Below are 14,702 nucleotides of genomic sequence, written 5' to 3'. Positions count from 1 at the left end.
GTGTGTGCATTACCTAATTTGTCCTTATTGCTTTCTATAATAACACATACACTACCGTTCAAAAGTTTGGGGTCACTTAGAAATGTCCTTGTTTTCCATGAACACATACATGAAATGAGTTTGAATAGGAAATATAGCAAAATGAATAGGAGATGTAGTCACTGACAAGGTTAGAAATAATGATTTTTAATTTAAATAATAATTGTGTCCTTCAAACTTTGCTTTTGTCAAAGAATCCTCCATTTGTAGCAATTACAGCCTTGCAGACCTTTGGCATTCTAGTTGTCAATTTGTTGAGGTAATCTGAAGAGATTTTACCCCATGCTTCCTAAAGCACCTCCCACGAGTTGGATTGGCTTGATGGGCACTTCTTACGGTCAAGCTGCTCCCACAAAAGCTCAGTAGGGTTGAGATCCAGTGACTGTGCTGGCCACTCCATTATAGACAGAATACCAGCTGACTGCTTCTTCCCTAAATAGTTATTGCATAGTTTGGAGCTTTGCTTTGGGTCGTTGTCCTGTTGTTGGAGGAAATTGGCTCCAATCAAGCGCCGTCCACAGGCTATGGCATGGCGTTGCAAAATGGAGTGATAGCCTTCCTTCCTCAAGATCCCTTTTACCTGTACAAATCTCCCACTTTACCGCCACCAAAGCACCCCCAGACCATCACATTGCCTCCACCATGCTTGACAGGTGGCATCAAGCACTCCTCTAGCATCTTTTCATTTGGTCTGCATCTCACAAATGTTCTTCTTTGTGATCCGAACACCTCAAACTTTGATTAGTCTGTCCATAACAATTTTTTCCAATCTTCCTCTGTCCAGTGTCTGTGTTCTTTTGCCCATCTAAATCTTTTCTTTTTATTGGCCAGTCTGAGATATGGCTTTTTCTTTGCAACTCTGCCTAGAAGGTCAGCATCCCGGAGTCGCCTCTTCACTGTTGATGTTGAGACTGGTGTTTTGCGGGTACTATTTAATGAAGCTGCCAGTTGAGGACCTGTTTCTCAAACTAGATACTCTAATGTATTTGTCCTCTTGCTCAGTTGTGCACCGGGCCTCCCACTCCTCTTTCTATTCTGGTTAGAGCCAGTTTGCGCTGTTCTGTGAAGGGAGTAGTACACAGCATTGTACGAGATCTTCAGTTTCTTGGCAATTTCTCGCATGGAATAGCCTTCATTTCTCAGAACAAGAATAGACTGACGAGTTTCAGAAGAAAGTTATTTGTTTCTGGCCATTTTGAGGCTGTAATCGAACCCACAATTGCTGATGCTCCAGATACTCAGCTAGTCTCAAGAAGGCCAGTTTTATTGCTTCTTTAATCAGCACAACAGTTTTCTGCTGTGCTAACATAATTGCAAATGGGTTTTCTAATGATCAATTAGCCTTTTAAAATGATAAACTTGGATGAGCAAACACAACGTGCCATTGGAACACAGGACTGATGGTTGCTGATAATGGGCCTCTGTACGCCTATGTAGATATTCCATAAAAAATCAGCCGTTTCCAGCTACAATAGCCATTTACAACATTAACAATGTCTACACTGTATTTCTGATCAATTTGATGTTATTTTAATGGACTAAAAAAATGGATTTTCTTTCGAAAACAAGGACATTTCTAAGTGACCCCAAACTTTTGAACGGTAGTGTAGATTCATTTTCCCTCAGTTCCCTTTCCATATTCTCTAGTCTTGGCCTAGGATGATGATACCTCCACTAGAACTGACACTAATTTGGCTGGGGTTGTCTGTTTGTTCTGCCCCCAAGGCTCTACATGTTTGTCAGGTTTTGTGGGAGAGAGAGAAAGCTTACTTAGTCTTGGAATGGCAAGAGCCTCCGGGACAATACTCTGCTATTGTACAACTCTGTGTGTCACCTGTGGGGGGTTTGAAGGAAGGAAGGAAAGAGAGAGACCGAGTGGGAGTGAAAAGAGAGAGACAGACAGAAAGTGAGTTATTAAGAAAGGAAGAAATTAAGGAATGAGGAGCTCCTAGAGAGAGAGAGGGTGGGGGGTAACACCAGCGCAGGAACGCGACTTTCAAAGTTCAAAGCCTGATGATTCCTTTGCCGTTTCATTGCGCTGTGTGGCGGCGGGGGTGGCGGTGGCGGGTGAGATGGATTGATTGTGACAGTGTGCAGCTTAGCGCGGCCGATAATGATGTGGGTGAGAAGAACTCAGCAAGAATGTAGAATATTACTCCCCTTTACTCCCACTCTCCCCCATACAAGAAAAAAAGTGCTTCAAGTAGGTATGCTTCAACAAGTGTGTGCCCCCCTCCGCTCCTCTGTCTCTCACTCACTCACTTTATGTCTTTCTCTCTTTCCCACCCCCCTCTTTCTCTCTCTCCCCCTCCCCCATCGCTCTGTATTTCTCTCCCTCCCTCCCTCTCTCTCTCTCTGCAGGTCCCATCCCTTCTTCCTGTTCTGTTGTTTAAGCTGGGGAAGGAGTGTGACCCAGACTTGTCCCACGCTGTGCTCTACTCGCTGCCAAACTTTGGGACCCACAAGGTACTTACTTCACTGCACACGACTGGCCTGTTTGAAAGGCTGAGTCATATCCCCAAACACAAAAGGATTTCCTCGCAGTGGAAAAATGCTATATTTTAGCTGCTATAACTATTAGTAGGAGTCTCAACGTCAAAGGACAGGGCTCAGTTTTAGAGAAGACTTTGCATCTCATTGCCTCACATTGAATATGGTCAAGATAGACTTAATGCAAAGCCTTCCAAGAAAGCCTGCTTTCCTGTGTACCAATTTATGTAATTGAATAGTGTATTGGCTCAAACTCAACATCATACTTCATATTGACATCACTGTGTGTGTGTGTGTGTGTGTGTGTGTGTGTGTGTGTGTGGCTTCCCCTCTCTGACGTGTGGTTTTCAGTTGTGTCTTCCCCAGGTGCTTCACACACTCCAGATGCTGGGCAGCACCCCCAAGCTGAGGGCCGTGGCACTGCGCCTCATGACTGCTCTGTGGGAGAAACAGGTTAGTGACTGCTGCATCTCCAAATGCAGAAGAGCCATATTCTAAGGCATACTTTTTTTTATGTGAATATATACAGTACCAGCCAAAGGTTTGGACACACCTACTCATTCCAGGGTTTTTCTTGATTTTAACTATTTTCTACATTGTAGAATAATAGTGAAGACATCAAAACTATGAAATAACAAATATGTAATCATGTAGTAACCAAAAACGTGTTAAACAAATCAAAATATATTTTATATTTGAGATTCTTCAAAGTAGCCACCCTTTGCCTTGATGACAGCTTTTCACACTCTTGGCATTCTCTCAACCAGCTTCATGAGGTAGTCACCTGGAATGCATTTCAATTAACAGGTGTGCCTTGTCAAAAGTTAATTTGTGTAATTTCTTTCCTTAATGCGTATGAGCCAATCAGTTGTGTTGTGACAAGGTAGGGGTGGTATACAGAAGATAGACCTATTTGGTAAAAGACCAAGTCCATATTATGGCAAGAACAGCTCAAATAAGCAAAGAGAAACGACAGTCCATCATTACTTTAAGACATGAAGGTCAGTCAATCAGGAACATTTCAAGAACTTTTAAAGTTTCTTCAAGTGCAGTCGCAAAAACCATCAAGCGCTATAATGAAACTGGCTCTCATGAGGACCGCCACAGGAAAGGAAGACCCAGAGTTACCTCTGCTGCAGAGTATAAGTTCATTAGAGTTACCATCCTCAGAAATTGCAGCCCAAATAAATGCTTCACAGAGTTCAAGTAACAGACGCATCTCAACATCAACTGTTCAGAAGAGACTTCGTGAATCAGGCCTTCATGGTTGAATTGCTGCAAAGAAACCACTACTAAAGGACACCAATAAGAAGAAGAGACTTGCTTGGGCCAAGAAAGACGAGCAATGGACATAAGACTGTTGGAAATCTGTCCTTTGGTCTGATGAGTCCAAATTTTAGATTTTTGTTTCCAACCGCTGTGTCTTTGTGAAACGCAGAGTAGGTGAACGGATGATCTCTGCATGTGTGGTTCCCACCGTGAAGCATGGAGGAGGAGGTGTGATGGTGTGGGGGTGCTTTGCTGGTGACACTATCGTGATTTATTTTGAATTCAAGGCACACTTAACAAGCATGGCTACCACAGCATTCTGCAGCGATACGCCATCCCATCTGGTTTGGGCTTAGTGGGACAATCATTTGGTTTTCAACAGGACAATGACCCAACACACCTCCAGGCTGTGTAAGGGCTATTTGACCAAGAAGGAGAGTGATGGAGTGCTGCATCAGATGACCTGGCCTCGACAATCACCCGACCTCAACCCAATTGAGATGGTTTGGGATGAGTTGGACCGCAGAGTGAAAGAAAAGCAGCCAACAAGTGCTTAGTATATGTGGGAACTCCTTCAAGACTGTTGGAAAAGCATTCCAGGTGAAGCTGGTTGAGAGAATTCCTGTAGTGTGCAAAGCTGTAAAGGCAAAGGGTGGCTACTGTTGGCAGTTGATGTTATTATTCAATAACACAGACCCCAAAGCAAATCAGGGGGAGAAAAATATATTTATTCAAAGAGAACAAATCATAGTTGTTATGCTGGGAAGTAGATGGTAGATGTTCATTCTTCACTGTGAGTCCAGTTGACCGAGGTAGATAACCTGTGATTGCGTGAGTTGGGCCTTATTAGGGCTAGCTTTATGGCCTTTGGCATGCAAGTGGTCTAACAGTGATTTTAGATTCTTGGCATGTGTTTCCTCATCTGACGCTAACAATATATCATCAGCATATTGTATGACAACAGATGACATCGGAGGAAGATCTTGGAGATGTCTCCGCAATGCCTGATGATAAATCTAAGGACTATTATGAAGACCCATAGGAGTCCTAGTCCACTGATACTGTTGACCATCCACAGAAAAAGCAAGCCATGGACGGACCTCTGAATGTAAGGGTACCGACCAGAACCCATTAGTCATATCAACGACTGAGAACAGAGAGTGAGCAGGTGACAATAAGGAAAAGATGGTTGAGGGGTCAGCCACCAGTGGAGTGAGCTTGGAGATGGCTTCATTTGCATTCCTGTAATCCACTGTCACCCGCCAGTCACCACTTGATCTTTTTCACTTGCCATACCGGGCTATTAGAGGCAGAGTGTTTCTTTTCAACAATCACTACTTTAGTAGCAGCCATAGCTTCCTTGCTAATGGGATATTGTTTAGTGCAAGGTGGGGCAACACCTGTCAAGCACACTGGTTCCATGTCCAAAGCTCCACACTCATTTTTCTTCGTTGTCCAAATAGGATGGTTCTGAACCTTAGATCCCTGCAGTTGTCTAATTTGCCATGTCACCTTTCCTTCAGAGATGTTCAGTGTAGAGTCAAGTTGCATAATAACATCCATGGCCTAAAATAGGTTGTTCAAAGGATCCTATCCACACCCTTGCATCAATCTTCATTGGACCATTGGAAATTGATAATGGTTTGGTCTGCTTCATATCTGTGTATGGATTGCATCAACTGATGTGTGATTGCCCCATTCTTGGAGGAGTTGAGTGCATCTTCATCCTCCATGTGTCTAACCACCTCTGCTCTAAACCTCTTCAAATTCAACAAATGGCTCTTTCGGTTTTTGGACACATTTGGTTATCTCTCCCCAATTGGTGGTGGCATTGGTCAGACCCTTAAGGAAAACATGTATGCCTGTCCATCCATCGCCCACATCTTGCTCTTCACCACCCCACAGCGCCATAAACCTTTTCTTCAAGTACGCCATGTTCACGGTTGTTCAAAACAAAGGCTAATAACTGTAACCCATCATAAGGATGTAGATTGTAGAGTTTTTTATATCGCCTTAAATGGTCCCATGTCTTCATACCCACGTCTTGTGGATGCTTCAAAGTCTTTGACCATTCATCCAACTGTTTTGGAGATGCAGATTTATGTTTGATTACTGTCACTGGAGGTTTGTCTTTACTCCCTTTAACAGCCTGTGTTCTGGTTGGCCTGAGACATCGTTTGTCACCGCTGTCAGAGTCTGTTGACTCAAAGCCAGGCAGTGCTGACCAGATGCTTGAAACCCGATCTGCCTTGCGCAACTCAGCATGAGGGTAGATTGAGGGAACAAAGAGCCCACAGGTGGGGGCCAAGTCTGCCTTTGACACCCTTGTATTCTGTAATTGTTGAATTTCCTCTTTTAATGTTCTTGTTTGTTCACCAAGAGCCCTCAAACTCTCTCAGCAATGTCTTATCATGATTATCACGAAGGAATTTGTCATCTCGTTTTATACAGTTAAAGACCATTGTGTCTTGGTCAATGAGTTAGACATTCTCTGTATTTTCCCCCAAGCTTTTTGTATATCAGACAGATTCCAGATACCATCTTTGTCAACAATGACAGAATATTTCTTTATTATCTCCTGCCTACACTTCTCTACTTTGAAAGGGTTCTTCATATCACTAGACAGTGAATTTAATATATTTTTCATGTTCACATCCGGAGCAGCTGTCACGCCCTTTTCCAGAGTGGTTCTCTCACTTGAAAATGCCATTACACCAACTTCAGAAGTTGTATAATATATATATATATATATATATATATGCTTATAAACTTATTTAACCCCAAAATATATGTATATATAACACCTTGAGGACTCAAACCTCTATCTATATAACACAAATTGTTTCTGTAGGGCCTGGTTACCCATAAAAAACTTGCGTTTACTTCATAAGCTTGTTGAGGACTTGAACCTCGTAAAACTTGTGTTCACTTCAAAAGCTTGCAAAATGCTTACAAGGCTGACATCACCTAAAAGCTTGTAAAATGCTTACAAGGCTTACATTACCCAAAATTGCTACTCAACTAGCAACTCACTTCTATACAATAAGGTTTCACTCCCTTAATCAATTATGGCTTATTTTAATTGATTTTAATTTATTTGTTTTTTATTTCACCTTTATTTAACCAGGTAAGCCAGTTGAGAACAGGTTCTCATTTACAACTGCGACCTGGCCAAGATAAAGCAAAGATAGGGCTTTTACAAAGGACTCTAACCTTTAACAAAGGACTAACCTTTAACCAAGGACTAACCTTTAACCAAGGACTAACCTTTAACCAAGGACTAACCTTTAAACAAGGACTCTAACCTTTAACAAAGGACTCTAACCTTTATACATCACATATACATATCACTCATTGCATTGCATGCACTTATTTTAACCTGATTTCGTGCTTTTAGATGATATAGGTCTAGACTCACCCAGCAATTATGCCATCAATCAGGAGATTAAGAACTGAATCCCGAAGTGGGTTGAGCACAGCCCTCTCTTTATCCCCTGGATCAACACACAGTTGATGAGTTTTTTCTTTTTGTTGGTCAAGACCAATTAATCCGGGTCACGGCACCAAGTGTTAGCAGCAAATCAGGGGGAGAAAAATATTATTTATTCAAAGAGAACAAATCATAGTTGTTATGCTGGGAAGTAGATGGTAGATGTTCATTCTTCCCTGTTCTCAATGTTTCTCCACTGAACAAAGAGACAGGATGTAGTTTATAGCCTCAAGCCTAGTATGTGGCTGACCAATTAGAATTCCTTGCAATAAAATTGGGCTACTGGCCAAACCCCTAAGTATCTTGTTTCAGGCTCAATGTATAGACCATTTGGACCAATGAAAACTTCCCACATGTAACTATGAATAAAAACAACTATTTCCATTGATCGTTAATTCCCTCTTGACCTCTAGTCCTCTGTTGACCACTAGTCCTCTTGACCACTAGTCCTCTGCGTTGTGTATATTTATCTTCGAATATTCGTACACTACTTTGAAGAATCTAAAATGTAAAATATATTTTGATTTGTTTAACACTTTTTTGGTTACTACATAATTCCATATGTGTTATTTACTAGTTTTGATGTCTTCACTATTATTCTACAATGTAGAAAATAGTAAAAATAACAAAAAACCCTTGAATGAGTAGGTGTGTTCAAACCTTTGACTGGTACTGTATTCGGAAAGTATTCAGACCCACTGACTTTTCCCACATTTTGTTACGTTACAGCCTTATTCTAAAATGAATTAAATACACACAAGACCACATAATGACAAAGCGAAAAGCAGTTTTTTTGTGCACATATATATTTATATATATATATATATATATATATATATATATATATATATATATAAGATACCTTATTTACGTAAGTAATTAGTGCTATGAGACTCAAAATTGAGCTCAGTTGCACCCTGTTTCCATTGATCATCCTTGAGATGTTTCTACAACTTGATTGGAGTCCACCTGTGGTAAATTCAATTGATTGGACATGATTTGGAAAGGCACATACCTTGGGCGAAGGTTCACCTTCCAACAGCACAACGATCCTAAGCACACAGCCAAAACTGTTCAGGAGTGGCTTCGGGACAAGTCTCTGAATGTCCTTGAGTGGCCCAGCCAGAGCCTGGACTTGAACCCAATCAAAAATCTCAGGAGAGACCTGAAAATAGCTGTGCAGTGACGCTCCTCATTCAACCTGACAGAGCTTGAGAGGATCTGCAAAGAAGAATGGGAGAAACTCCCCAAATACAGGTGTGCCAAGCTTGTAGCGTCATGCCCAAGATTCAAGGCTGTAATCGCTGCCAAAGGTGCTTCAACAAAGTACTAAATAAAGGGTCTGAATACTTTTGTAAATGTGATATTTCAGTTTTAAATGTTTGGTTAAATGTGCAAAAATTTATAAAAACCTGTTTTTGCTTTGTCATTATGGGGTATTTTCTACATTTGTGTAGAAACAATGTAATCAATTTTAAAATAAGGCTGTAACGTAACAAAATGTGGAAAAAGTAAAGGGTTCTGAATACTTTCCGAATTCACTGTATGTACAGTGGGGAGAACAAGTATTTGATACACTGCTGATTTTGCAGGTTTTCCTACTTACAAAGCATGTAGAGGTCTGTAATTTTTTATCATAGGTACACTTCAACTGTGAGAGACGGAATTTGCATTTTATTGCATGACATAAGTATTTGATCACCTACCAACCAGTAAGAATTCCGGCTCTCACAGACCTGTTAGTTTTTCTTTAAGAAGCCCTCCTGTTCTCCACTCATTACCTGTATTAACTGCACCTGTTTGAACTCGTTACCTGTATAAAAGACACCTGTCCACACACTCAATCAAACAGACTCCAACCTCTCCACAATGGCCAAGACCAGAGAGCTGTGTAAGGACATCAGGGATAAAATTGTAGACCTGCACAAGGCTGGGATGGGCTACAGGACAATAGGCAAGCAGCTTGGTGAGAAGGCAACAACTGTTGGTGCAATTATTAGAAAATGGAAGAAGTTCAAGATGACGGTCAATCACCCTCGGTCTGGGGCTCCATGCAAGATCTCACCTCGTGGGGCATCATTGATCATGAGGAAGGTGAGGGATCAGCCCAGAACTACACGGCTGGGACCACAGTCTCAAAGAAAACCATTAGTAACACACTACGCCGTCATGGATTAAAATCCTGCAGCGCACGCAAGGTCCCCCTGCTCAAGCCAGCGCATGTCCAGGCCCATCTGAAGTTTGCCAATGACCATCTGGATGATCCAGAGGAGGAATGGGAGAAGGTAATGTGGTCTGATGAGACAAAAATATAGCTTTTTGGTCTAAACTCCACTCACCGTGTTTGGAGGAAGAAGAAGGATGAGTACAACCCCAAGAACACCATCCCAACCGTGAAGCATGGAGGTGGAAACATCATTCTTTGGGGATGCTTTTCTGCAAAGGGGACAGGACAACTGCACCGTATTGAGGGGAGGATGGATGGGGCCATGTATCGCGAGATCTTGGCCAACAACCTCCTTCCCTCAGTAAGAGCATTGAAGATGGGTCGTGGCTGGGTCTTCCAGCATGACAACGACCCGAAACACACAGCCAGGGCAACTAAGGAGTGGCTCCGTAAGAAGCATCTCAAGGTCCTGGAGTGGCCTAGCCAGTCTCCAGACCTGAACCCAATAGAAAATCTTTGGCGGGAGCTGAAAGTCCGTATTGCCCAGCGACAGCCCCGAAACCTGAAGGACAGCCCCGAAACCTGAAGGATCTGGAGAAGGTCTGTATGGAGGAGTGGGCCAAAATCCCTACTGCAGTGTGTGCAAACCTGGTCAAGACCTACAGGAAACATATGATCTCTGTAATTGCAAACAAAGGTTTCTGTACCAAATATTAAGTTCTGCTTTTCTGATGTATCAAATACTTATGTCATGCAAATTAATTACTTAAAAATCATACAATGTGATTTTCTGGATTTTTGTTTTAGATTCCGTCTCTCACAGTTGAAGTGTACCTATGATAAACATTACAGACCTCCACATGCTTTGTAAGTAGGAAAACCTGCAAAATCGGCAGTGTATCAAATACTTGTTCTCCCCACTGTATATATATATATATATATGTATGTGTATATATACTGAACAAAAATATAAACGCAACATGTAAAGTGTTGGTGCCATGTTTCATGAGCTGAAATAAAAGATCCCTGAAATGTTCCATACGAACAAAAAGCTTATTTCTCTCAAATTTGGTGAACAAATGTGTTTACATCCCTGTAAGTGAGCATTTCTCCAATGCCAAAATAATCCATCCACCTGACAGGTGTGGCATATCAAGAAGCTGATTAAACAGCATGATAATTCCACAGGTGCACATACGACAATAAAAGGCCACTCTAAAATGTGCAGTTTTGTCACACAACACAATGCCACAGATGTCTCAAGTTGAGGGAGTGTGCAGTTGGCATTCTGACTGCAGGAATGTCCACCAGAGCTGTTGCCTGAAAATGGAATGGGGGGGTATACAGGGGGTAGCCCTATTTGGTAAAAGACCAAGTCCATATTATGGCAAGAATGGCTCAAATAAGCAAAGAGAAACGACAGTCCGCCATTACTTTAAGACATGAAGGTCAGTCAATATGGAACATTTCAAAAACTTTGAAAGTTTCTTCAAGTGCAGTCGCAAAAACCATCTAGCGCTATGATGAAACTGGCTCACATGAGGACCGCCACAGGAATGGAAGTCCCAGAGTTACCTCTGCTGCAGAGGATAAGTTCATTAGAGTTACCAGCCTCAGAAATTGCAGCCCAAATAAATGCTTCATAGACACATCTCAACATCAACTGTTCAGAGGGGACTGTGTGAATCAGGCCTTCATGGTCGAATTGCTGCAAACAAACCATTACTAAAGGACACCAATAAGAAGAAAATACCTGCTTGGGCCAAAAAACATGAGCAATGGACATTAGACCAGTGGAAATTTGTCCAAATGGTCTGGAGTCCAAATTTGAGATTTTTGGTTCCAACCGCTGTGTCTTTGTGAGATGTGTGGGTGAACGGATGATGTCCACATATGTATTTCCCACCGTAAAGCATGGAGGAGGAGGTATAATGGTGTGGGGGTGCTTTGCTGGTGACACTGTCTGTGATTTATTTCGAATTCAAGGCACACTTAACCAGCATGGCTACCACAGCATTCTGCATCTATACGCCATCCCATCTAGTTTGGGCTTAGTGGGACTATCATTTATTTTTCAACAGGACAATGACCCAACACACCTCCAGGCTGTGTAAGGGCTATTTGACCAAGAAGGAGAGTGATGGAGTGCTGCATCAGATGACCTGTCCTCCACAATCCCCCGACCTCAACCCAATTGAGATGGTTTGGGATGAGTCGGACCGCAGAGTGAAGGAAAAGCAGCCAACAAGTGCTCAGCATATGTGGGAACTCCTTCAAGACTGTTGGAAAAGCATTCTTCATGAAGCTGGTTGAGAGAATGCCAAGAGTGTGCAAAGCTGTCATCAAGGCAAAGGGTGGCTATTTGAAGAATCTCAAATATGAAATATATGTTCATTTGTTTAACACTTTTTTGGTTACTACATGATTCCATATGTGTTATATCATAGTTTTGAGGTCTTTACTATTATTCTACAATGTAGAAAATAGTATAAATAAAGAAAAACCCTTGAATGAGTAGGTGTGTTCAAACTTTTGACTGGTACTGTATATATAGATATGTGTATATATATTACATTTAAAGTTGTATTACGTTTTCTTGTTTTTCAGTCCACAAACAAACACAATCCACAAAATGTGAATACTTTTTTACATTCAAATAACAATACTGTATATGATGACAGCTGGTTGTCCACACTGCACTTTCAGAAGTGTGTTTCATTTGCAACGCATTGTTTCCCAGATGGCAGGAGTTGACACTTCGGCAGTCTTGATTTGGAATTAAGTGTCTCTTTCTGTCTCTCTCTTGCTCTCTCTCTCTCTCTCTCTCATTCACTATCTATCTGTCTCTCTCTGGGCTGTAGGACCGTGTGTACCCTGACCTCCAGAGGCTGATCTCCCAGCTAGAGAAGTCCTCTGTGCTTCTGGGGAAGGAGGCCCAGTGGGAACAGATCCTAGCCAGGGCTGCCTGTGTCAGAGACATCTGCAGAGAGAGGTGGGCTCCAACAATCCTCTGAGACCTACACTGTCTGTCCCCTCAGGGTTCTTCCTAAACCATTCGCTTTCCCTACACCAAGTGTGGCCAACCCTCTTCCTGGGGAGCTACTGGCTGTGCAGGCTTTTGCTCCGTCCCTGCTCTATAACATGCCTGATTCTACTCATCAGCTGCTCATCGGGACCTAGATTAGCTGAATAAGTTGTGTTGGAGAAGGGCTGGCTCAAAAGCCTGCACACTCAGTAGCTCTACAAAAGTGCCTTGGAGGTAAGGGATAGGGGTGGATTTTGAATTCACTTCTAGAAAGAGGTTTTAATGACTCGTCTGTGTCCCAGGCCCTACCAGCACGGTGGGGACATGCTGGCTGCCATCACACACACTCTGGCCCAGTGTTCCAGACCAGACCAGGCCGCCCCCGCTGCCTTGGCCCTGCAAGGCCTACACGAGCTCTGCCGCACCGAGGTGAGAAATACACATGCATGCCAGGGTTTCCGTTAGCCGGTAATTGCCGGCTTTTGGCCGTACATATTTTTTTTTAAAGCCGATTAAAACAATGGTGGCCTGCCAAATTGACTGGGAGAAAAAACAACGTTAGGCAGGCTATCAGCGCGCCACCCACCACTTTACAATGGGAGTTGGAGGCAGTATGCATTTTGAAAACATACTTCATTGTTTGAAACCTGAAAGTTTTCTATAATATTATGAGGCATGTCTTACCGTTCTTGAAAGTCCGACCATAGAAGGTGGAGGCAATTATCTCATAAAGACTTCATAGTGAGTTTCAAGTTTGGGGAAGCATACAATTTATCCTACCATTTCTACCAGTCAGTTATGATTTTCATATGTGCGTTTTCGTGGAACAGTTTCATTTCAATAATGTTTTTGTTTCTCAAAATCATTGTCATGTGGAAATCATAAAAATCTTAATTAAAAGGATAAATATCTAAAAGTTAAAATTAAACTAATGCGAGAGCACCAGCCTCTGCCATATGGAAACATTACCATAATCTTTGGTGCTAAATAGCATAAATGAGAGCATTGGAACTCAGAGACGGCCAATGCAGCCGTTGGCCTATAAATTCCATTGTCAACTGAGTAAAAATAGATAAAAACAGTAGAAAATATAGCCTACTGATAACAATTCTGTTTTTTTCAATTACATTCATCTCTCTACTTTGCCTGTCTGTCTCCCTTTTTATCAGTCTTGACTTGAGCTATTGCTAGTGAAGTGCAAAATGGTATTAAATCATCACAGGGTCCAGCCCAAAGCTGTAGCTAGCGAACTTGCAGCATTGTATCAACTAGCCTATTCTAGGCCCTCGGAGTTTCCCGCCCCAGTGAGCTCGGGACTGACAGCTGTTTTTGCGCAAGGGAAAGGTAGGCTATTTTATGACGTTTCCACTGCATATATGGGATCATCCGATTTATGATATTTTGCTCTTTCACACCGAGGCTTGGTGATTACTGATGCGGAGATTGTTGGAAAGATTTTCCAAACAGGCCTACTGTGAGGAACTATTAGGCAATCATTCGCCATGGATGTTTAAAAAACAGACTTTGTTGACTTACTGTGTGAGGTGAAGGAAAAAATGACTGGGAAGCTCAGCTTATTACTGGTGGACGTGGTAACTAAGACAATCAGAAATCAAACATCCCCAAATGGGCACTTTCCTACATTTAGCGCGCAGCATGCCAGGTAGGCTACTTCTATGCGTGCTCAGGCATGTGCGCTCCCTCAACATTAACAAGACAGAGAAACCAGACCCATGCTCATTGCTCACATGGAGCACTCCAAACAAAAGACAATGAAAAAATGGACAACTCGTAAATGATAGTTAGAAAATAAACCAAAACGTGTTTCTCACAAGTGTAGCCGGTTGTGAACTCTGCAAACAACGTTTCCACTCCGAGAATGAGAACGCTAAATGACTGTAGGCCTAATTAGTAATACAAATGCGTTAACAGAAATTAATGTAACCAAATGGCGGGGATTAACGGTACATTTACTACTGGTGACAGGTGTAATGGGGAATTGATCAAAAATAAACAATCGAAGGGCAAACAATGAATGCGCAAGAATTTGCGGGAGACAGCTGAGTGCATTCTGGAGAGCTGAGCCATGCATTCTGGAAAGAGACACACCTCCAGGCTGTCTTCGCCACACACCCCTCCTCTTCTTCTTGTCTCAACGTTTTAAGTTATACTCAAGACACATTATCTTCACACATTTTAGATGCTTTTCACTGACAGCCGCA

The 14,702-nt window shown here is 42.2% G+C and overlaps 1 protein-coding gene across 1 annotated transcript in view; it reads left to right on the top strand.

The window, feature by feature from the left end:
• focad (focadhesin) overlaps positions 1 to 14,702 on the top strand; it is an 82,472-nt gene that overhangs the window by 34,919 nt on the left and 32,851 nt on the right. The window contains exons 12-15 of the mRNA XM_084156391.1: positions 2,401 to 2,505; positions 2,881 to 2,982; positions 12,317 to 12,447; positions 12,783 to 12,909. Coding sequence (XP_084012517.1) covers positions 2,401 to 2,505; positions 2,881 to 2,982; positions 12,317 to 12,447; positions 12,783 to 12,909 — 465 coding nt within the window. The remainder of the gene's footprint in view (positions 1 to 2,400; positions 2,506 to 2,880; positions 2,983 to 12,316; positions 12,448 to 12,782; positions 12,910 to 14,702) is intronic.

This window comes from Coregonus lavaretus (genome assembly GCF_964263955.1).
Source record: "Coregonus lavaretus genome assembly, chromosome: 39".
Classification (NCBI taxonomy): Eukaryota; Metazoa; Chordata; class Actinopteri; order Salmoniformes; family Salmonidae; genus Coregonus; species Coregonus lavaretus.
This window is presented reverse-complemented; position numbering and strand designations above follow the sequence as displayed.